General features: G+C 39.2%; 1 protein-coding gene across 3 annotated transcripts in view; it reads left to right on the plus strand.

Moving 5' to 3' along the window:
* The first annotated feature begins 5384 nt into the window (after nucleotides 1–5384).
* Nucleotides 5385–24952, plus strand: part of PDSS2 (decaprenyl diphosphate synthase subunit 2) — a 118040-nt gene continuing 98472 nt past the window's right edge. For all 3 annotated transcript variants that reach the window (XM_053939307.1, XM_053939308.1, XM_053939309.1), the window contains exon 1: nucleotides 5385–5804. In XM_053939307.1, the coding sequence (XP_053795282.1) occupies nucleotides 5578–5804 (227 nt within the window). In that variant the 5' untranslated portion in view covers nucleotides 5385–5577. The remainder of the gene's footprint in view (nucleotides 5805–24952) is intronic.

Consider the following 24952-nt stretch of genomic DNA (forward strand, 5'->3'; position numbering starts at 1 on the left):
AAAAAAAACCATTTAGAATTGTACCTATGTTTTGATTATGCATGTGAATAGAAAGCAGCAAAATATAAATAATACCTTATAAATTACATATATTTAATCCCCAAAAAGTAAGCATTTTAACTGATAAATCCATTTCCATTTATTTATTTAAGTCCCCATAAAATGTGCATGTTGTGTATGTTTGCCAGTTTCCTATGATTATAATCGGTAGTTTCTATCACTACCTGATAACTGTTCCATGATTTAGGTAGAGTTTTTTAAACCATTTTTCACTAACATAAAAAATACCATTTTTTTCTTGCAGGACCCTCCCAAATCACATAATTTTCTCTGATTTTAAGGGATAAGGAGAACGGAACTCATTGAAAATAAATCCATAAAATATCTAGAAATCTGTGGGGTGCGGAATTTAACAGAGGGTACATTGGTAAGCCTTTGTTCAACATGGCTGTCACTTCCTCTTTGCTGCACTTCATTCTTGTCCAAAACATGAATTCCTTAGGCAGGGGACCATCTCCTTTGTTCTGGTTCTGAAATGTGTCTGATTGGAGTTTTCTACTGCTACTGATGTTCAATTAAATACAAATAATAAATAGTTAATGGTTTGCTGAGCTGCAGAGGTGGGGCTAATCAGCTGAGACTTCATGGAGTGGTTAATGATGGATTAGGAATGGGGGAACTGATAAAGCTGAATATTTAAAGACTAATATTGTACAGGATGATGGATGCTTTGTCTGCTTTGATTGCGTATGAGCAGAAACTAACAATGCGCTTATCTTCCTCTTCCTTCTATTGTAGATTACTCCGCTCCAAAACACTGCTGTTCTGAGTATCTGTCCAAATTCCCCTGAGTGGAGCACTGTCCATCAGAGGAGATGGACTGAGAGACTCTTACAATGGAAATTGGGTGGCGAGGTGAAAAAACCGACTCTATGAAGGGGGCGCGTTATCAAGCTGCACACTTGTCTACTCGTGTTCATACTCAGCTTGCTGAAATGGAGGGATTTCAATTGATTTTGCTTTCTTTTGCAGTGCTGACTGATGAGCCAGTGAGGAGGCAGCTGCGTTCTGAGGGCATGTGGCACAGGAGGGGTTTGTCCCACTGCCTGTGTGGTGCTGCTGAGACCCAGCGGGATCTTTTGCTTTCCCATATCCCTGATGAGCTACTGAATCCCTCAGCCTGGTGTGCAGAGTGAAAAGAGTTACATATACCTTCTCTGTCAAAGCATCCCTATGTCTCACAGCTATAGTTGTTTTGAAAAAATCTTTTGCATTTGTTATCATTTATTAACCAGCAACGTATCAAGTTCTGATATTGGTATTACAGTAGGTATAATTAGACTTAAAAATTAATTTGACACTTCTAAGTGTCAAATTCTGTCCAAGGGATGTGACTCCTACTGAAACCAACTGATGCTAAATGATGGTGTGTTCTCAGTGTCTAACTATAGGATCAATACGGCCTTCACCCTTGTCAGTAGTTCTGTCAGCTGCTAGGAAGACAGGCAGCCTTGCAGACAAGACATAGACAAGGAGGTCAAGAGAAGTGGATTCTTTTCTCAGTTTGCCTTAGGGCTTTTGCAAAGCCTTGGACAAATCACACAACCTCTTCGTTAAACCTCCTGACTTCCAAAATGGAAATGATCATAACTCTCTGCTTTCCCAGGATGCCATGGAATAAATCAGTTCTTGGGAGGAGGGAAAGGTGAGTGGGCAGAATAGATGTATGTGGTAGTAACAACTACATGGGTGCTTTGGAAGGAACAGACATATTTCTGTTCACTTTTATTTTTGTAAACAGTCTTAGAGTGCACCTGGAATTTAACATATTAAAAAATTAAGCAGCATCTAGAAGATTTGGTCATGTAGACAGGTTACAGTTACTACAATATACAACATTGCTGGTCTCATTCTCCTATAGACATAGTTTATTTTGGATAAGGCTAGGGTAACTATGAAAAATTGAAAGTTCAAATGTTCCCAATCAAACGAGAGTGCTTTGCAATTGTTTTACTTTAAATGGCAGTCAGGAAAATATTTCCATGTTTCATTTGCTAGAAAAGAGATCCAGAGTTGGCATTAGTAGTGGCTTTGATGTATTCTCTGGTACATTGGTCCAGAGCATGCTGATGTAAACAGAAGTGTCTCTTGACCTGTCATCTTTGTTCTTCAACTTTGATATTGGCCTCCTCCAGTGGCTTCTTTCTCCTCCTGGGGAGGCTTTAAAAAGCCAATTGATACAGAAAAAAAAAAAGGGTTTCAGTTTTCTTCTCTGCTAAAGACTCTAAAGAAATAGACATGCCTATGGTACAGTCACTGAAGGTCTTGAAATAGTGCACATTTTTTTCTCTCCAGTCCTGTGGGGAAATGAGCAAAGAAAAAAAAAAAGCATGTGGTTTTGTATACAACTTATGATATGGTAAGTACATCATACTTTTGCTTTTGATGTGTTTTTCTGAGAGGAAAACTGAGAAGCTCTGTTTCAGAAACAGGCAGTGCAAACAGCAATGCCTATGGGTAAATTGGTCCATCATGGCCTATTATAGGACCCTGGCTTTTGATGCCTGTAACTGTCAAATATTAGCTCATTTGTAATGATTTTTCCTGTGATTGGTGTGCCAGCCTGAAGCTGATTTTTAAAATAGTCCTCTCAGTTTGAAAAATGAGGTTAGCAAAAATTACATTCTCCTTGCGTTAAAAAATATCATTGGGTTGCATGACTGAGAAACTCTCCATGCTCTAAACCTGAAATTTGGCAGAAGATTTGCCAAGGATTTGGAGGGTCCCACCCATAAACATGTATGATAAAGAAAAGCCTATGATTAGGGTGCAGGCCATGCAGACAAGAGGGTTATTGACGGTGAAAAGAGAAGGCTGTGACAAGATTGAAAGAACAGTAGCCTCTAGGGATGGGGTGTGGGACTGAAGCAAAGAAGTGAGGAGATTGGGAGAAAGAAACTATGAACTTGGACCAGGAGTCAAAAACGAACTACTGAAGTAAGAGTCTTAGGTTGCTAAGAGAAGGGAGGGAGATGAAGGCATTGGGCTGAGAGTGAGAAAGTCCTTAGGTATTACAGTATGATCTTCTCAAAGAGTCTCTGTGGTCAAGAAATAATAATAAAAAAGCTGGAAAATTACTGACAAAATATTTGCTTGATTCCTCTAGCGACTGCTGCTTTTAAAGAACATCAACCTACTGATGGTGAATCCTGAGGAAGCCCTAGTGATAGTGTGCAGTGTTGTGGATATCAAGGGTCTTGCCCTAGTTCTAAACCACTTGGACTTAGAAGAATTCTACATAAAGAGTGCAGAGCCATTCAGATTTTTAGAATAACATAAAGAACAGCAATCTTAAAAAGTTAAAGTCTCACACATTAGGAGATGGTAGGTTTATTGCCCATAGAACCCTAATTCTCCCCAGTTTATATGTATTATTTTAAGCAGACTTTAATTGTATAATTATGTTAAGCTTTTCACAGAACACTAACCACATTAAGTGCAAGAATGGATATGGCTCAGGAAATGAATCAAGGAACTTGTCACTGTTACAGGATGAGGTGCCTTAGCAGCTCCTCTTAAGTGCATCCCTCCGGCAATTTTCATTAACTTAGGCTTTCTGCACAGAAACATGCCACTGCATTCTGTCATTTCTAAACTGTGTTTATGAGCTGAAACTCCCTATTTAGCAACAGTTTGTTCTGTGACACCAGCTAACTAAACTGCCTCAGTGGCAGCTCCTTCAAAGCAAAGCTTTATTCTCACAGAGACAGGCAGCACAGAAAGTAAAGATCTGACACCAGAAACTTAACTCTTAAGTTACCTTTCCAGTTTTCACAGGTTTTCTCTATTCTAGTTTTTCCCCTCTCCATTGGGAGAGGCCACTTATGAGATGGCACAGGCAAGTCTAGGTGTTGTTGACTCCACAGTCAAAGCCCTTCCTTAGGATAGTACCTTTTAGAATTTTGGAGTTTTCTCAGGTGTCAGAACAATAAACATCTTGTCATTGTTATTGAAAAACAGGTAAGGGTGTTCCTCTTCAGCAGCTTCTCCCTTGCAACTGCAAGAGTTATGTTGTGCTTTCCTAGACATCTTTCTTTATGATGGGATTGTTTTCTACTTGCATCTTCTCTTACAGTAGTATCCTTCAATGTAACTCTCTTTAAATAATGGAAACAAAATAAAGTGATCTCTATCTTGTATTTCCAAAGATAAGAAATGTAACACCCTCATTTTCAACAGCAATGTAGTCAACAGAACAGTTTTCTCCTCAAAACTTTGCCTGATTTGTTGCAACAAAGCCTTGAAGATATAGAAGGAATGGATGTCAGTGATTGTAAAGACAGAACACATCATATTCTTCCTTGCGTGTGAGGAAGTCACTTGAACCCAATTTCTGAAGATGGCCAGAGAATTTTTCTGCTCTGTTAAGTCTGTTCTCTGAAATAGAATATCTATTCTCTGAATTCACAAAAGTTTCAGGGGCAGGTACCTGCAAAGAGGCATTGGTGATGGCTGTGCTCAGAAGTAAGGAAACACTACACAATATACAGCAGACCCCACTGTGGAATTGTGGGACCCCGAAGTCTTCACCTGGGCACTCAGAATTCGCTGTCCCTTTTGATGTTCACTGTCTGGCTGAAAGTACCTCCTCAGCTCACAGCAGAGCACCCTACAACACAGCTACAGTGCAAGAGCATGCAGTAAATAAGGGCTGTTGATGCCATGCCCCAGACAACTCCGGGAAGAGGCAAGAAAGAATGCCCATGCACTGCAATTTTAGGAGTATAGGACCATCAAGGTTGGAAAAGACCGTCTAGATCAGAACATCAGCCGTCAGTCCGAGCATGAGAGCAGCACTGTCGCCCCTAAACCGCATCAGTGCCAGATCCAGGTGCTTCCTGAACACATCCACGGTTGGAGTTTCCACCCCCTCCCTGGGCAAACTTATTCCAATGCCTGACCATCCTATCAGCGGAAAAACAAACAAACAAACAAACAAACAAACAAACACCCCACAGAAATCATGCGTGTGTAGCTAAACACTACAGGCCAAACGCTTTAGGTGGGACCCTGACCTCTCTTCCCCGCTGGTCCCTGTAGCAACCCCGGGCGCAGGCAGAGCACATCCCGCTCTGTGGGGCACCCCTGGCCAGCCGGGAGCCCGGACCAGGCGCGGGGAGCGTTCCCCTTCCAGCGGGACCCTCCGCCACGGCTCTGGGAGGGGACAAATACAGAGCGGGGAAGAGAAGCGGCGGCGCTTTACCCCCGCGATGTCTGAGGGCGGAGGACAGCGGGCACCGCTCGCTGCCTGAGGGCACCGGAGCGCCCGTCCCCACCTCCCGCCTCGCCGCCCTCGCTTTACGGCGCGCCGCGGTTTGCGACGCCCAAGATGGCGGCCCCCAGGGCACAATGAGCCCGCTCCGGCCGCCGCCGCCGGGGGGAACGCGGGGCACGGGCAGGGCCGGCCGGGACACAGCCAGGGCGCTCCTCCGGCGGCGGGATTCGTCCGCGACCGCTTGGTGTGTGGAGCCCCACCGGGGCTCGTAGTGGAGAGCGGAGCGTCCCCGGGGAGGCGGCATGTGGGGTGCCCTGCTGCGGCGCGGGGTCCGCGGCGCCGGCGGGCTGCGGTGCCTGTCCTCGGGCGGCCCGCCCTGGAGCCAGGTGGTGTCGGAGGCCGAGAAGATCGTGGGCTACCCGACGTCCTTCATGAGCCTGCGGTGCCTGCTGAGCGACGAGCTCAGCAACATCGCCATGCAGGTCCGCAAGCTGGTGGGCACCAAGCACCCGCTGCTCGACACCGCCCGGTAAGCGCTGGGGGGGCACGGCGGGGCCGGGGCCGCCGGCAGCCCGCGGGAGCCTCGGCAGAACTCCTGGGAAGTTTTGGGCTTCGTGCCTGGAGTGGGGCGTCCCCAGGGCAAGGCTGCCCCGGGGGCAGGAGGTTTCGCCTCCGCTCCGGGATCCTCGTTTCCCTGCCGTGACAGGTTTTCCCTGCGGTTATCCGCTGTCATTCGCAAGTTGCTTCCTTGTGACGCCACGTGCGGCGCTTCCCCCGTGCGGTGCGGGAAAAAAAAAAAGAAACAAAACCAAAAAACTCGCTGGAAATGTGCGGCTGCCTCGCTAACAGTTTTGTATTCTGTTATAATTTGCAAGGAAAGCAAGGAAAAAAAGCAGAGAGGCTGCTCAGTTTAAAAACTCGAAATGACCCTGCTTGGAACTGTGTATTTTGCTACCAAGTGTTTTGGAATATCCAGCTGGGAGCTGCGAGTTTTTGTGTATTGTTGAGAATTTTAGGGTTGCTAAGCTGTTTATCTACTCTTTCATTCTTAAGGCAAACTAATGGAAGTCTTGCATTCCTGCCAATAAGCAGAAATTGGGATTGTTGAGCAGGGTTTTCTTTGACTGTAAAACAAGAACTGATTGGCAGTGGGTTTTTTATACAATAAAACTCCAGACACTTAGCAAAATGAAGGGAAAAAAAAAAAAAGTGCAATTTTCCGAAGCCTTTTGGTTGTGGATTTGAGTGTTTTGGTTGTGGTTTTTGTTTGGTTTGGGGGGTTTTGGTGTTTTTTGTTTGGTAGATCTGTGTTTGCTATAGTTGCAGCTCTAGCAACATTAATAGAATCCAAGTTCAGTATGCACAGTATTTTTTAACAGGTGTAAGACAAAAATGAGCATTTGTTTGAAGTGGATGTTCAGCTTTTCTTTTAAGGAACAGAAATTGTAGCTGTTTAGTGGTCCTTGGCAAATCCACAGTGTTGTAATGATATAAAAACAAGATTTATTTTTCAAGCTCTCTGTCTCTAAATCTGGTTGTCTTGAGTGAACAGAAAGGGGGACAAACAGCTTTTTAAAAGAAACATATTTTTCAAGAAGGGGGATTTAGACATTGGCCTTGAGTAGACTTTTCTGCAAGAACCAAATGAAATTTTTAATAAAAATGGAAAATTCTTGACTTTAGAAAATGGTGGTGGAGGGGATTTTGTTGAACTTTTTATAACTGAAGGTTGTGATATTGTGATAAAGAGGAGTGATGAAAAGAAAATGCTCTTCTGTCATTGTAAGGTCAGTTGATGGAATGGAGGGACTAGGAGGAGTGAAGCACAATGTGTTTGGGCTCTTCAGTTTGCACTGCAGTCACAGAAGTGTCACAGAGACCTGCAGCGCTGAAGTGGAATTTCAGAGTGCCTGTTCAATGTGTGGTAGAGTTGCTGGTTTGTTTGTGAATTTTAAATGCAGTATTTTGGGGCATGGTTGGAAATTTGGAAATGGTGGAGCTGTGATGTAAGGGTTTGTTGGGTTTTTTTTATTATTTTAAGTGGGCTGCTTCAGGCTTAATTTTGTAAGTCTGTGGCTTGTGGAACACCAGTAGGAATATAGTCATGCCCAAGCTCAGCAGGATTAAATACATTCATTTTTAAAATTCATATATGTTTCAGAGTACACTACTAAACTGATATGTTGTGCTGGAAAGAAAAAGTATTTATTCATATAAAACTGAAACTCTGTGCCCTTACTTTGGATCTTCTTTTGTGGTTTCACTGATATTTCCAAGGGCTTTGTTGCAGATGGATTTCTGATGGCCTTGACCTTTGTGTTGTAAGGAGAGTTAATATCCTGCTGACAAGTTTTAGTACACCCACAGTAATGCTCAAATTGTACCTTGCTCACCTTGTTTTATGGTGTGATATTGCAATAAGGTGAAATTTGACCATATTCTTTCTCAATGATCTTGATAATTTATTTCTGAAATTTAGGTGTTGTATGTTTCAGTGTAAGTGTGAGTAATTTTAGTTTTGAATCAGAGATCTATGTCCTGACTTATCACAGCAGTTTAGGAAACAGGTCATGATTTTTCAATACTAGGATTTTTTGAATACTTTTAAATGTGTCTTATTACTTATTCTTAAAAAAGTAACAAAGGTTTCCTGTTGTGTGTTCAGACAAATGTTTTAAAGTGTGGGTATCTAAAATATTTAATTTGGTGATTTTTTAAAAAAATACTTAAGTGATTGATATGTTCTGGAACTCTAATCTTTGAGACTCTGAGTGAGTAAATGCTATATATATCTGAGAAGTACTCCAGCATTTAAGGAGGTTTTTGTATTTGTGGAAACTACTGAAAAATACGTGCTGTAAAATTGATTAGTTGCATGTGCTGTTTCTCAAGTTTCTACTAATTTACTTTTGAGGCTGTAAGTGGTGACAATCAAATTTATTGCTTGCTGTCAGGTCTAAACAATTTTCTTTAACTTTCATTAATTGGTGGCATTTTGTTGTCAGTGGTTTTGTGTCTATCCTCCCTTCCTGCATAAAGGCTTTGCCAGTTTTTGAAGTCTTCCTGAGACCATTAAGGCTTTCTGAAAGCAGAGGGTTCTCTATCAATGCTTGTCTGCATGGAATAAGTTCTGAGCTGAGACAGCATAGGACATAATTGCCACCACACAGAAAGCCTTTAGTGTAACCAGAGTGTTGATGAGTGTTTTTAACATTTTGCCAAGCTCTGGCTCACTAGGCTGTTGCAATGCAATCCTGTGCTGAGAGCCTTGAAGAAGGCAGCTGAAAGGTATCTGTGCATGTGAGACAGGACATGTGGAGAAGCAGCTGTTGGGCCAGTATACGTTTCCCTGATGATCCCATCCATTTCTTCCTCTTGTTTGGATGCAGCACTGGCAGCTCCTGGGTGTAAGTGCCTGCTGTGAATCAGGACTGCAGCAGGTGTTCTTCTGGGATGATGTGTGACCCTGATGCCTCCCACCAAGCTTGTGCCTGGCCAGCAGCTTTAAATCTGAGAGCTATTGCTGACCCTCCTCTTGGAAGGGCAGAGACAGGTAACTGAGCCCTACAGTGATGGATTTGGGAGTTCTGTAATCCATACGGTAAAGTTGAGCTTATCTTTATTAATTTTTATTTCTAAGATTTTGGTTTCTTAAAAGTCAGCCACATTAAGTGAACAGCCCCTGTAGTAGCTTTGCCAGACTTGTTAGAAAGAGGGCAAAATGTGAGGAAAAGGTTACCTTTCATTTTAGAAAGGCTAATGTCTAGTGGTTAATGGATCATTGGAAGCTGGGGTATCTGGATTAGATTCACAGCTGTGCTTTTGGCTCTCTGACTAGAGCAAGTCACTTAATTTTTCATACTTGCATTTACTTATCTGTGAAATGAATAATGTAGCATCTGTTTTCTGGAGATGTTGCACTTCATTCATTGCAGCCTGTATTGATCACTGTGATCTTTCAGTGGAAAGTGGTGTACAAGCAATATTAACAAAGAATACTTTAAAGAAATGCTTTTACTAAAAATATATTTGCCTCTAATGGATACTTTGGGAACAAAATTGCAATCTGACTACTACTGGATCTTTCTGTTTGTAGTCCTGTGAGTCACTGTATGGTTTTTCAAAGCTTTAAGATTTGCTATAATGAAGTGTCTTCAGCAGCTACTCAAAAGTAGCGTTTCTTGGTTTTTTTCCTCTTCAGGCTTTGCTGGACTAAAGCAAAACTTTTTCAATGCATGATTGTATGACCCCCTTTTCACTTGAGAAGCAAACAAATCTCTTGTCTTTTCTCTTTCCAGTCTCCTTTCTAGGCTAGCATACATCCTTCTTGGTATAGGAAAGAGCCTGTAATTGGCACAGTGATCTATTTTTCTCAAATACATAGTGTGAATAACATTTTCTTGATTACTTAATCTCCTTTGAGAATGGTATAGCTTGCTGCAGATTGTAAACAGTAAATGTTATGACCAATGCATCACTTTTATAATATCACTAAATGAAATGGAACACTTCATACACGTAAAATTATTATGGGATACCATTTAGCTCCAGCCATTCTCTCATTAGCCTGCGGGAGGAATGATTATATTTTAGTTCTGTCAGAATTATTTGTTGGTGATAAATGCTTAAGTAGACATGGTTACAGTTTTCCTGGATTATTACAGAAATAAAAAGACTGGCTAAACCAGGTTTTGTTCTGTTGCAGCCTGCTTGGTGTAGATCTCTAGACATTTTAAGGCCCAAGAATGCGATCCAGAGCACTTTCAAGATGACATGCTTTTTGGTTAAGATGTCTGATAACATTGGCTTCTTGATAGTTCTGTTTCTTTATCAGCTTGAGATAGTTTAGTTCAGTAACACATCTTGTAACTCCAGGTGTGGCATGCATCTGCCTTCCTATGCAGGTGACCAATTTCAGCATAGACATAGGCATCTGTTCCAGCCTGTTGTTAATGGAATTGTTATTGCCAATTCATATTTTGTGTTAACAGATTGGTGACCTTAAAATTGTCCTTCTCTTATAATTGAAGGTGCTGTGAGTGACTATGAGTAGTTTTTTAGCAACTTGTTTCAAATGTTAATTATTTTTTACTTTCTGAGCCAGACAAATGATAACATCTATTTACTTGACAGTGGCTAATGAGGTACCTTTGTCTGAAAACAGCAGGCAGCTGGACACTCAAAGTGATAAGCAGAAGGTCTGGCCAAAGCTGAGCTTCTACTAGAATCTTTAAAGTTTTACTGAGTCGCTAAATCTATTATGGGCGTGGGGTCATAAAGTCTTTCTCCTGCAATTGCCAGATTAGAAGTTAAAACACATTGGCTTTCACTAAGCTTTATTCTATTTTCAGCCTGCTATAACACTTCATAAAATATATTTTTGCAGTAGAAAGATGTGATTTTTATAATTGTGGTCAGAATGCCTGTGAAGTTAGCTGTGATGTGGCAGCAGTGTTGTTTCCTATGTTCACTGCAGAAATCCTTTTGACTTCCTGGAAGCACTGACCACCGCAGCTGGCATTCTCATCACTTCTACAGAAAGTATTAGTAGTGATGATAGAAATGCAGAAATAATTTTCCTGCTTGATATGTTTGATACTATTTGCAAAATATACTGGTTATAGGAAGTCTGGCTTTGTCCAGGAAGACTATTTCCCAAACCATTTTGTATAGCTGATGGAAACAGGTTTTTTCAGGAGTGCTGCAGTTGATTGAAGCACCAGAGTTAAATTCTTGGTTTAACTCACCCTATGAAGAAATGCTTGTCTTTCAAGGAATGCTGGCCCCTCTTAGGTAAATTAGGTTTTGTGAGTATCTCCCAGTCAGTTGTGATAGACTTGAAAAACTGTCATCATGTTGCATGACTTTGAAATGTTGATACTCCCTAGGGTTTTCTGTTACTATACTCATCATCAAGTAAACCTTTCTTAGACACCCAAACCAGTTTATTGTGTATTTTCGCTGAACAAACTCACAAAGAGCTATTGTGGTAAACTTGGAAGGTAAAAAGACATGAAAGAAATTACATTGCAGATTCATATATGGACTGAAATTTTCCTTCTGATTACTTCCATATTACTCCTTGTCCCTGTGGCCTTCAGTATGGTTCTCAGTCAGTCACCACTGTCTTGTACAATTAAGAGGAAGAGAGAATCCATTTTTGTAGGTACCACTCTCCCTTTATGCTGTAATCAGGTAGAATGGGAGGAATAGATATGTGCAATTTGTTCTCTCTTCCAAATGTTGTGTTTCATTTCTCATCCTGCATTACTTTCACTAGTGTATGTTTTTTAATAGTTTTTTCCACCAACAATAAATACTACACTCATATACTTAAATGCTCATATCCATCAGATATTGCTGCTCTTTTGAAGAGCTGTCAGTAGATGAGAGTTGCATCAATATTTGTACACTTGGGTTTCAGGTTCACAGTTCATGTTTAAGGGATCTTAACTTTTTTTTTTCTTTTAAACATTACACTTCATTGGGTTTGACAGTGATAATCTCAGTCTAAAAGGTAAAACATATTAGCCAGTTGTGTGTGTGTGTTTGTCTGTCTGTCTATCTATCTATCTATCCACACAAACTCGTTGTATTAGTAAATCCTACCTCAAGAAGTCAAGCTAGCCATTGTCAGGATCATGGGATTTCAGCTGTAGTGGAGCTGAGGTCTTGTCATTCATTCATTCATAGTATTTGTATGGAAAAAAATACGTAAAGGATGTTTAATTGTGTGTTACAACACTTAGCTTTGCTGCATATTTTGCCACCATAAGCAAAGTAGGATTGAATAGGAAATCTGCAGTATGAAGGTGCAAAAGCAAGGCTGCTAATTAAATTCTCTTGCGCTTGAATAATTGGGGTTTTTTTTTGCAGTGATTCTCATTTAAACATCTATGTTGAATCCAGGTTTCTGTGCTTATGAAGAACGTATTATTTCAGCATGTAGGGTGGTCTTTGTAAACAAAATGTACTCAAAGCAGGTGGTGATTCCGTTTGGGATTTGCTGATATTTACAGTGAAAACTAATATGCTTTTGTGATATTGATAATTTCTGGTATTTTGCATAGGGAGTCTGAAGGTTTCAGTAGAACTTCCAGTACAACTCGGTCTGCTTAAATGAGAGACTGTGGGAGTTCTTAAGCTTGTGTTCTCAGGCATGTAACAGAGAAACTGAATGTATAATGCCCAGATCCAAGTGCCAATCAGCCTCGAAAGGATGTAGTATGGCACACCTAGAGAACACTTTGCTTCACTTTGGGCACACAGTAGCCTAAAATGAAGGTAGTTCTTAAAGTTCACATCTGTTCTTTCCTGCTTTCAAATACAATTGATTTATAATGCATGTGAATATTGAATACAAAGTTTAATGTACTAGTGAATGGCTGTTAGGTCAATGTTTGCTCAGCTCAGGAAAAGAGTACTGAATATGTGGAAATAGTTTCAAAATAATTCCTCTGTAACACTGAAGAGAGTTGCCAAATATGCCTTTCTATAAAATGAAAATGAGAACCAATGTCAAAGAGTAATCAAAACTAATATTTGGGTTACTGGAAGTGATTTTCACTCAGTGAATCTTCTATTTGGCAATGTTAAGTTAACCTCTTTACCTTACAGGAGTAACGGGAAAAGTACTTTACCCAGGGCTTTTTCTCTCTCTCAGGTCTGTGTTTTGTAGCTTACAAATAGTGTTCTTCCCTGCTGTGCTGCCTCTTTTGTTGATGCAGCCTCCTGGCTGATTTCTCTCCTTGCTTTGGAGGTCCTGGCAGCGGCAGGAGGTATCATTAACCATGAGCATTTTCAGAGCTCCTCCAGAAAACATGGGTAACACTGTATCCTCTATAGCACTTTGTAAATCTGTTGAGGAAAATACAAGTGCAGGGAGGACTAATGTGAGCTTGGGAGTTAGATGTTTCCATACTTAAACCATTGCTTTGTCCTAGGCTTGCGGACCACTGTCTTAAATTATTAATATCTTTCCTTTACCCCACATCTGAGTGTCTTAGTTTCCCTCAGGGTAGGCAGACTGTCTGCAGTGCTTGCCCTAAAGGAACTCCTGCTAGAGACAAACCTAACAGACTATAAAGGAACACTGTGAATTTAAAAATCGGATCTATTACAAAAAATAAGTTTAAAATCTGTAGCAGCTGCTTTACTGTCCTTGAATTGTCCCTGCCAGTTGTCAGACATTGACAATCACTTTAGCTTGATTTTTTTTTTCTCTGTTGCTGAATGAAAGAATTACATTTAAGGAAAGAAAAAACTGATCATATAGGAAAACTGTTGAGACTCATTATATATATGAGCTTTTATCAAACACATGCTGTGAATTACCTGGATTTTACTTATAATGATAGATAAGGCTTAGAAATTTGCCTCAATACTTAATTTAACTGAGAAACTCTAGGACTTTTTCAGCTGCTGGTGGTTCTTCAGGTGAGCCATAGTTAGCTTTTCTTCAATCCTCAGCTATTCCTAAAGAAACATCAGGAGCTCCAGCTTTTGCATTCATCTTTCTCATTTATTTTCCACATAAATTACAAATGATGGTTGTTCTCATTTCCTTTCTCATTCCCCCAATTCCTTTCTTCAAAATAGCACTAGTTCGTTGTATTCCATGGTAGCTCTTCCATTTTGGGGAAAAGCAAAGTCCTGAAGGTAAACCTCTGTTTCTCAATAAAATTAACATTTATACTTTGTTACATCTAGTTTGTTTTGTTTCCCTCCTTTTTCCCAGCTAGAGAAGGAAGTCATACACCATGGCAGCACTGATTTAGGTTTATTTTTCTAGCTAAAAATATGAACAGACAAACCCTTTAGCCTTTATCTCCAATTTGCTTCAAAAAGTACTGCCTTTAGAAGTAGATTTCTTCAAGATCAAGTGTAAATTATTTTTGATTATTTGTTGGTTAAATGATCCTATAAGTGTGAACTGATTGACTTGATAGCTGCCACTAAACATGTACAATTAATTAATTTTATTGAATCTGTACTCTTTAAAGAAAAATATCATTCTCCCTAACAGCTCCCATTATTTCTTTTCTAGATCTTCACACTCCTGGTGCAAAGTTAATTGTATGACAGCTATCTTTTTCATTAACTGCTTGTTGAGCACTCTCCATAAAATAATCATAATCAAAGGTTTGATACATCTGTATGTTGCCATTGCTCCTGGAAGTAGATTACCTATTGCACCTCAAAAAAAAAAAATGTAGAAAGAAAGATTCTGTGTTTCAGTCATAAAGTAGGACTGGGTTTGTAGCAGGCTGTGCTTCTCTAGACCCATCCTGCAGATGCACAGTCCAGATAAAGGCAATTTGAGGGTAAATGGTCCGTGCCAACACTCTTTGTGGCTGGTTGTCATATGAATGATTAGCCAGTAGTAGAAGCACCATAATTAGCTGATTTGGTAAACTGCTTTTAATCTGACTTAACAGAAAGTTCAACTTGTTAGGAATGAAATGAAAATTGTTAGGCCAAATACACAAGCAAAGGTGCAAGTGGAAAAATTGCCTCTTTTGCACATTTAAAAAATGACTGTGCTGGCATACGTTTGTTAGTGGATGGGGTTTTCCTCCTAAAGATCCATTGTTTTCCTGTTAAATTAGTGTTGAACTTTGAGATTGAATATGACAGAGCCACTGCGTTTTTCTATTATGGAAATTCATATATTTTCATAGGCTAGAAACTAAAGGTTCCTTTGATACACCAGTGCATCTTATGCTCATGCTTGTTATAAAAGGGTAAAGTTTTTACCCCAGTGACCTTCCAGTCTCTGATTCCCAAATGCTTTCATTAAATGCTATTTAATGCAGTTTGTGAGGATGAAGGTATACTGGGTATGTATTTTAAAAGGATTTGGGTGATTTTAATAGGCTACATTATGAAGTTCCTATTTGGTTTTCTTTTAGAAGTTGGCTTCTGAATGTGATCTGTCTGGTATGACTATATTTCAGCAATTAAAAATTAATCTGCAGGAAAAACAAGTCTTCCCCAAACCTCATGTTTGCCTCATGGAAGTGATGCTGAAGCATTAATGGGCCAATTCATGTTCTTCATCTGTTCATCATGTTCATCTGTTCTTCATCCTCAGTTGTTAAAGCCAGAAATACCAGAGAGGATTTGTATTCCATGTTTTATTGTCCACTGGAAAAATGTCACTTTCTGATTATTTGTAAGTTTAGATAGTATGGGAGTCATTGAGAGGCTTTGCAAGAAATCAGATGTCCTCTCTCAATAGGAGTAATAATGTGAAAATACCATTTTCAGAAATAAGGCTCAGAAAACTTGAGAAAGCTGGAATCATGGAGACCTTTAGAGTAATTGTGGGGAGAAGTCCTCCTTCCAGTCCTCCTTCCTTTATTCAAGGAATGGAAGGCATTAAAGGAGTTTCTACTATTAGAATTTATAGTATATTTTATGTGTCTTTTGTCCATGATACAACTTCATAAAACTGAAACAAGTAATCTTGCCAGTTGGAAAGAAGGAAATGAATCCATGTAATGACTATAATGTGTTGTAGCAACCAAGTTTAAAATAGTCAGATTCCAAAATAATGTTATAAGAATTACATCAGAGGAAAAAAAAAGTACTGTGTTATGTTATAGCAACAGAAACACGGCCTTATTTGTTTGTTTGTGAATCACTTGGGATCACATTTCTGCCTGTGGATTTTTGTGGGGGAGCAGGGATGGAGTTTATGTCCTAACACACAGTTTTTGTTTGAGGGGATGTGTGAGGTTATACTTTCTTTTTTTTGTCATCCTCATTCCTGTGACAGTTTGAGAGGGCTGAAGTTAATTTTTCCTGGTTTGAATTTATTTTCAAATGAAGCACCAACTGAAAATTCACCTTCTTCATAGCTTTTCTACTTCTAAGACTTTAAGAGTTCCCTTGAATCTCTCTGAGTCTTTTACCAGGGCTTGTCAGGGAATGATAAAATTTTAGTAGCTGAAAATCATGAATGAAACTTCAAGAGATTGTTTTTTTTTTGTGTGTGTGGTTTTTGTTTTTTTTTTTGTTTGTTTTTGTTTTTTGTTTTTTTTTTTTTTTCTAATTAATGCAAACTTAGCATTGTTGGTGGATGCCATCCTGCAGCACAATGTTCTGAATCTTCCCAGAGCAGCAGTGAGATTCACAGTGGGAGCATGCATCCCTCTATCCTCCACTTCCTTGCCATGTGCATGGTGATCCAGGCCTGGAGGAGCTGCTCCTTGGGGCTGAGCCAGGCTTATTCTCCTGAGGAAGCAGCTCACAATCACAGTGTATGCCCATAACTGTGAATGCAGGTGGTCAGCAGCAGAGCTCCGTGTCGCATTCAGAGCGTGGACGCAGAAATGGGATGGGCTGTTGTGCTCTGCCTGCACAAATGTTCTGCAGTTAGCTTCTTTGAATATGTTTTCATTTGAGGGCTTTGATTTCTAGTTTTCACAGGTCTCATCCTCAATCCCCAGTGTTCTTTCATATATACCATCTTCCTAATAGTTAATTTAGAAAAAACTTTTTCAGGTAGCTGTTAAGACGTAAACATGCATTGCAGCTAGGAGTTGAGGTGTCTTCATGACAATAATTGTTCCCTTCTCTTTCCTTCTTCTGTTATAATTGCTAGGTGATTTACTTCCTAGAAATATCAAGTTCAGATTAATATATTGTCTTTGGGTGGTAGCAGAACTTCAGATTACCATGGTGTGCATGTAGATATTAAATATTGAAAGCTGTTTTCATGTTCTCCCATGATGGAGCTCTGGGTAAACAAGTCTTACTGAGCAGTTTGGCAATCATGTACACACTGGTTTGCCTTAGGAAATCTGCCATTTAAGCCTTTGTCCTGATTTTTGATGGCTATAGTAAAAGGAGTGGTAGACAAGGAACCATATCAGTGAGTTTTACTGAGAGGAAGAACCATTGTCCTGACATTGTGAAGAAAATCTGTTTAAGCTCATGAATAACTGAAATGCTTACCAACTACTGTCACTAATCCTCGTGAAACAATTTTCAATCTTCTTTTTTTTTTTCCAAAGGCATTCAAAAGCAAAAGTCTCTGATGTTGTATAGTGTCTTTGCTTTCAAGATTTGTTCCCCATGTGTTCAATCTGGAGACAAACAAATATAAGCCCTTCTTATAAATGTAAGCATTAGAAAAACAAGAAAATACATTGAAGAAGTTTAAAGACAAATTAGTACTTTAAATCTACATAGCATTAATGTTGTGATGCTATGGAGTGTAATGTAAATGTGAAACCTGTGAAGGTGTTGCTGATATCTGGGAGAGTGTAGCTATATGGTTTAAAAAACCCCAACCAACCAAAAAACCTCCACTTCAGGGGGTGGTGTTGTGCAAGTTTAATGTGTTTTATAATTTCAAATGTGTATTGTTAAAGACAGGAGATACTCAGACCTTATACATGTTTAGTCTTAGCTTTATTATGAGTAATTTGGAGATGTTTTTTACACTTCCATATCAGGAATAGAAACCCCTTTCCTCATTTGTGTGCTAAAGAAACATTTCAGAGTCAGTCTAGCTCTAGACAGTGTTAAAGAAAGAGTGAGCTAGATCTCTTTTAGCTTTAAATTTCCCTTTTATGATTTTTATGAATTCACAGAATGTTGAATATTTATTTTTGCTATTGAGACTCAAAAGGCAGAAGCCTGCAGGCTTGTTATGGTGTGGGTAGCTATTGTGTTTCCATACCTGATGTAATTTTATTTTAAAATTGAATTTTGCATTAGATTACCTCAAAAACGTCATCATTTGTTGATGTGTAGAATTTTAAATTCTTCCCCTGTGAATGATGAATTATTCTTTCACAAGAGATCTAAATTATTTTAATTAATTACTTTAGGCTTTAAATCTTTAAATTTTAAATTAAGTTCCAGGTGAGTTAAGCTGTTCCCTGAGGAGCTTTTACTATGTTAGCAGTGGAGAGGGATAATATTTGCTGCATAATTCTCTAATAGGCTGTTGTATCCTGCTCCATTGAACAAGTCTGCTATTTTGCTTTTGATTTCTGGTTTGTGTCCAGCATTTCAGGGATCAGCTTGGACAGTTAGAAGATATCACCAGAAACATATTTTCCTGTCTGCTGTGGAAGAGAAAGATTAGGACCCATCGAAATACATTGCTTTCTGAAGTTATTGAGGACCACAGAAATTTAATGTAAAACCAAATGAGGCACTGATAACTGGATGTATGAAATTTTGTAGAAAATGTGGAAAATACAGAGCCAGGTTTATTTGTGTTAATTTCATATCCTGATCACAGTATGAATTCCCTTTGCTTAAACTGTTTCTCATGTATGCCTATAACTAGATACAATTACAAGAAGGTAACCTAATCTTTGGCTTGTGGGCTGCGGGGATTGAACCAAGTATGATTACTTGTTGAAGATGTGATACATTTAGATCATATTTGGCATGTGTTTTAGCTGAGCCCGGGACTGATTTATGAAGAAGAGAGAGTAACAAACCTAAATTGTGTTTTCCCATGTGTGACTATTGTAGCCAACTTGTAATTTATTTAGTAGTGTCTTAAGTTACAATAAAAGATACATTCAAAAAATAAAGTAGGGTAAAGAGTTCAGCCATTAAGCTTTTTTTTTTTCCTTTTCTTTTTTTTTTTCTTTTTTTTTTTTAAGTTAGCTTTCATCATTGTGCCTTTAATTGTGTTAATTACTTGAAAGAATTTTTGGAAGGCTGGTTGAAGAACAAGAGGGAGGAGAAATTGCCTCTAGCAAAGACTTTTTTTGTGAGAACATTCTTACAGTATCTTATGGGAGAGATATCACTAAAAGAGTCTCTTTTAAAATCCCCATCTTCATACTTTTTTTAATATGCAAGTATTTTTAGTTTTCTAATAATCTTCCAGAATACCAGATTTCAATGCCTGCAGACAATGGGAGAGAGCAAAATTATCCCATAATTAAATTTTTATAATATATTTTAATTTTTTGTATCTTTTGAAAGTGGGATGCTAAGTTAGATTAGTTCAGTTGTTGAACTTGTGCTCTCCCAGTGGTTCAAGTGCTGACTGCTCACATGAGAGGCCCAGGCTGGGTTCTTCATTCTGTCTGTGTGGCTGTTGGCAAGTCTTTCTCTTGGGTAAATTGTGGCAACTTGATGTGCACAGCACTACGGAGGGGTACGGACTCAGAACACGGCAGGAGCGGAATGCCCCAGGTACCTTGAGATCAGACACGTGTCCATGTTCTGCTTCCCAGTCCATGTGTTGTAAAAATGCCCCTGGGGAGCCAAAAAAAGTCAGTGTCCTAGCCTGGAGCCTCTGCTTACCAGGGTGCAAGAGCTGAAACATTAACTGAAGAGCTCATGAAAAACTTAAATGTGGGTAATTGCATGTGATTGGAACTTAACCACGATGTTGTACAACTGATAAACTTCAGTTTTGTTGTGATGTTTTGGTGGTTTTTTTTTACATTTTTACTATCTGCTATTATGAATTCCTCTGTTCAAACACTACCAGAAGTTAACGCAGAAAATGCTTAATTTTTTTCACTACAAATGATATAAGATTGTCTTGTCTGTTACAAACTCAGTATTACTAGGTCATTAATAGAAGTGCAGTTTGGGATGTAAAATACTGGAAACATTATTTATGGAGATATTCAAAGTCAATGCTAAGTAAATGGGAACTTTTTATTGCCATCCTATGAAAAAGAAAAAAAAAAGTATTTGTTTATTTTGTATGTAAAGAAAATTGCATCCAACCTGATTTATTTGGGTTTTTTTGCTTCATGCACAAGTGGTCCTAACACATTTTCAGACTGAGGCAGAAGGTAATCTCCAGGTAACAATATTCTATGCTATTTTAAGGAAGCATGCCCACTGATGGTTTTTAAAGCACAAAATAATGATGACATACCATGCAGAGGTCTTGCTTGCCTGAGGCAAATAGTCTGAATGCACTAGATGCAGACTTCTGTTTGCTGATGAAAGTGTGAAAAGGTGTTTGGTTTTATTTTTGTTTGGGGTTTTTTGTGTTGGCTTTTTTTAAGTGACAGTTATCTATTTTGCTATTAATTTTATTACTTTCAATAAACAGCTGAAATATATTATACAGAGTAAGAAAAAAAGCATAAGGTCCCCTGGGAAAGAAGTTTGATGCTCAGTTTTGGCAAAAGTTGATTCAGTTGATTGCTTGATAATGGCAAAAAGAACACCAGGCAGCTTGGATGAAATGTGCCAAGCCGGGGGCAAAGTAGATTTTCAAGCACAGGGAAAGGCTCCTGACAGGTTTTCTAGCCAGTGGAGAATTGGAGTGTTACCACAAAATTATTAGAGAAACAGTTAATGAGGGAGGAAGGAGTCAAGGAGGCTAAGGAACCCACGGGTTTCAGAAGGAAAAGGAAGAGGTGTATGTTACAGAAGTCAGATTGAGGAGGAGACAGGGTGGAGTGTGTGCACACTGAGGGCTCATCTCAGTGAGATTGTTAAAGACGCATGAAACAATTCCAGTTTGCATCCAGAGCGTTCCGGTGCTTCCAAGAGGTTTTTGGCTGTGTTGTGCTTTTGAAAGCTAAGAACCATACATGTTCTTTTCATAACTTTAAATTGAAAATAACAGAAAGATGTAGGTCAGTGGACAAGCAGCTCCCCTTATGGACAGCGGTTCGTGAACTTCATTTGTCTTCAGTGCATGTCTGAATTGTGCATGCACAGTCTGACAGCCTTTCTTCAGCATCAGCATGTACCTGTCAAGTAAAGCTGGAAATACTTAGTGTTTTTCATACTAATCTTCAGAGAACATATGATACATAAAGGAATGCCATGTAACTTTTTAAATGCAAAAGGAATATGAGTAATATGCTAGAAGAATTATAGGGAGGAAGAACCTTTTAATTAAAAATACAGAAGTCCTGGGTGGTGTCTGAACGTGCAAGCATTAGCATGCTGCATATAGACTTTTATGCAGGAATTGGAAGTGCTTTCCTAATTGGTTGGGACTTAAAAATATTTAATGCATTAGCTTTCTATTTTGTAGTGAGTTGATTTCAATTTTAGACTCACGATTTGCTGAGGGATTTAATACTTCATCTGAAATCTTTTACTGGCTCTTGTAACAATTCTTTCACTTAAAACTTCTGCAAAGCTTTTCCTTTGGCAAGAGAAGGTCTTGGTTATAGTGGGCTCTGATGAGTTTTTTTCCTTTTTCTTTTTGCCTTGGTTACTACATTCTTGCTTATCAATCTTCTGGTTCAAAGGAACTCTGGAAGAGGAGAAGTGGGAGAGAGCAAGAAAAACACAAAGAAATGGGATTTTTGTGAACAACAAATGAAAGCTGTACTGAAATGGAGGATTATTATGGAAAATGTTGTTTGTGTCAAGCCATTGTGTCTATCACAGTCAATGACCCATATAGACATTGGAGTTCAGAAATAAACCTTTTTTTTTTCTTTTCTTTTCTCATTTAGGTATCAATTCCATTTGTTCTGTATAGGATTAATACATAAAATAAGTTTATTATTGCTGTATTATTGTTTGAGTTTTAATTACCTCTTTTGGGAAAAAAAAATTAAGGCAGAAAAAAATTATCTTTGCATCTACAAGAACATGATTAATACTTTTATGAGCTTGTTTTTTAATGATTCAGGAAAAACTTGTAGATAAATAGTTTTGTTAACTGAAAATCTTTCTGGATATACTGCATAGAAAGCATGCAAGAGATCTTTTTGTTTTGGTTGGCACTTAAGTGATGCAGTAGGATAGTTTTAACAAGAGGCTTAAGGCTCATTGTGTTGAATACAAGAAGTAGAGTTGGCCAGAGAGGTCTTGGATTGTGGTTTCACAAGCAGCTGAGTTGGTCTGCTGGCCATTGCTGCTGGAAGGGAGAGGTGATGCTCTTTTCTTCCCTGCTCTTGCCTGTCCCTCCTGTGCTTTGGCGATCTATGATGTTAGTCTGACCTTTCCATGAACTACTGTAACTCCCTAATCCAGGAGAAGAAAAAAACAGGTGTTTTCTTCATTTTGGGTGTGTTTTCTGTTTGATCTAACTCACTGATGGAGGTAGTTTATTGTGCACTCTCAGTGCATATTTAAGTTCCTTAGCGAGTCTGCCTTGTTCTGGAGAAGTGACTTCTTTCCTTTGTGCTGGCAGTTTGTAAGGACACTCTTGTCTCTGCATCTGAAGTAGCAGCTGAGCTTCTAAACTTTGGAGCACCACCTGAGGTTCTTCCAATTCTCTGCTGGTTTCTCTTTTAGCTGAAATGAAAAAAAAGCTTATACAGTTCTCTGTTTCTCCCCTTGATTCCAAAATACAGGTGAATGGCCTTGCATATTGTAGTTGTCCTTCTTTGCTGTTACTACACATTGGTTTCGTTTATGATGTAGTTCTGCAATCAGCCAGTGAAGAGAACTTCTAAATAATGAGCTCAAGTTTCTGTCTAGATGTTCTCTGTTCACCCCCTCACTCGATGAGACAGTAGGGGAGCTCAAGTGTTGGCATTTGGCAGGAGCAATCCTTCTCTATTTCACGATCATTTCATGCTAATGTGGAGATCAGTGTAGGAAAGGATGTGTCTGTCTTCCACAGGCTGTCTATCTAGCATTGTGAGGTGAATAGGTGTCAAGTATGCCTTGAATATTTTAGCAACTGGTTTTATCTTGGCCATAAAAAGAGAAGATTACAGATCTATTTTCTTTTTAAGGATAGCTGAGGTCACGATCAGTCACCTTTATATGTTTTCTGAAATTAATTTGCCTTAGGAACTGAATGCATTTCATTGCTCTTTTTAAAATACCTTGTCTGAAGAATCTCAGATAAACTGAGATGAGAATGGCTGCCCTCCCAGATAGAGTAAGTGGGATGCTTAAAATCTTCCAGCTGTTTGTCAGATACTTAACTTTCTGCTCTGAAACTGCTGTACCATCTGTCTAGCTAAAAAAGGTGCACTGAGCAAGAAGAAAAGTATCTTTCCAATTCAGATGAGTCTGCTGCATCCTGTGAGATAATCAAGCCACAGATGATTATGGGAACAGTGAATTTTAAATTTTATAGGAATAGCTTCATAGAAAGCATGAAGGATGAAACTTGAATGAATTCCTCTTCTGGGTATCTCAAAGGAACAACAGTGCACCATCATAAGTTTAAAGTCACATTTCTCTCTGCTATGTGAGTTTATTTGTTATTCAGTCTTATGTGTCAATAATAGGCTTTGTTTCCTCTGTTAAATATGCCATTTTACTTAAATTACTGGTGTTATCCATCCATTATTTTATTTTATGCTATCTATTACAGATGCCTAATATTTGGTGAATAAAGGGTTTTTTTTTCAGAAATTTTTAAAGAGATCTTAAAGGTGCAGCAGGAGGACAGGGTAATTTTTATCGATGTGAATTAATCAAGATGCTTAAAAAATGAGCTTTATGGTACAATTCAATGAACATGAAATGAATACAGAGTAAAAGACCTCCGACAAGAAAAATATGAAAGAAAATTCTTAGTCCCTAGTGCCATCTGCAGGATTACTACTGGAACAGGCAGGGAGAGCAGAGGAATAGAAATTTGAGTGGCAGTTTGCAGTGTTTCGTAAGAAAAGAAGGAAGTGTCACCTTCAACAAAACCTGAAGAAATACAATTTCTTTGTCATGCTGAGTTACATAACTATGTGTCAATTCGTTTTCAGCTTGTGAGCAGCATTAGGTTTGGTGGGAATACACTGTGTCATGAGGTTTCTCCACACATTTTGTTTTCTGCTTCTGCAGCAGCAGGTGGCTTAACCAGTCTTTCTTTCTTTGCACTGATGAGAAAAACATCATTCATGTAAAAAAAACACACATCCATTAGGAACCATTTTTGGGATGACTGGCTCTTTGGCCTTGCTTCCTTTTTGAAAGCTGTCTTTTCAGAGAGGAGTGGTGGACCCTAAATATTTTCCTAATATTCCTTCCATCAGCATTTGTGTAAAGGTGCATAACAGAAATAGAGATGTAAATCTGCAGCTCCCCTGCTAGGTCTCTGGTATTGGGGAATTCTTTTCTCTACAGACCAGTAGGCAAGCTGACTGTAGATGTGTGTGTTGGCAGTAGGCAAATGATGTATACATGGAAGGATATGATATAAATGACAACCAAGAAGAATCAAAGTTGAGGTTTTGGGAAAGAGGGAGTGTAAACTGAAGCCAAATGTGGGTAAGATGGAGGTGATAATGGTGATGGTATCTGGAAAATTGTTAAGCCCTACAAAGTTGCCGTGTGTTTGGCATGTGACTTTGTCTGGAGCGTCCCCATCTGCTCTACAAGAGCTTAGCATTCACAAAGAATGTTTTCTCTTGCCTCTTGCTGACAGAAAACTCTCCCTTGTCAGAGGCTGACCTGACCTCAATTACTTATCTATTCATCACTTTTCTCCTGACTATTGTAATGTGATACTCCTGGGCACAAAGCCTGCAGTTCCCCTGGAGCACCAGCTGGTTTACAGTCTTGCTGTGTGTCATGCTGGCAGCACTGGCTGCCACAAGTTGAATCCGATCTTTCTTTCTTTGCTGACTTTCTGCAACACACCAAGCTAAGGTGTATGTTCTTAATCTTCAGAGTGCTTGCCATTTGGGGTTCAGCATGTGTAAAAGGCTGCAGGAAGCTGCAGAGGGAGAGCTGTGGATGCTTGCCGTGCTTTCTTGCATATTGGAGCCCTTTAGAGTGAAAGTTGTACATAGCAGAACGTTCCCC

This window comes from Vidua chalybeata, chromosome 3, assembly GCF_026979565.1.
Source record: "Vidua chalybeata isolate OUT-0048 chromosome 3, bVidCha1 merged haplotype, whole genome shotgun sequence".
Lineage (NCBI taxonomy): Eukaryota > Metazoa > Chordata > Aves > Passeriformes > Viduidae > Vidua > Vidua chalybeata.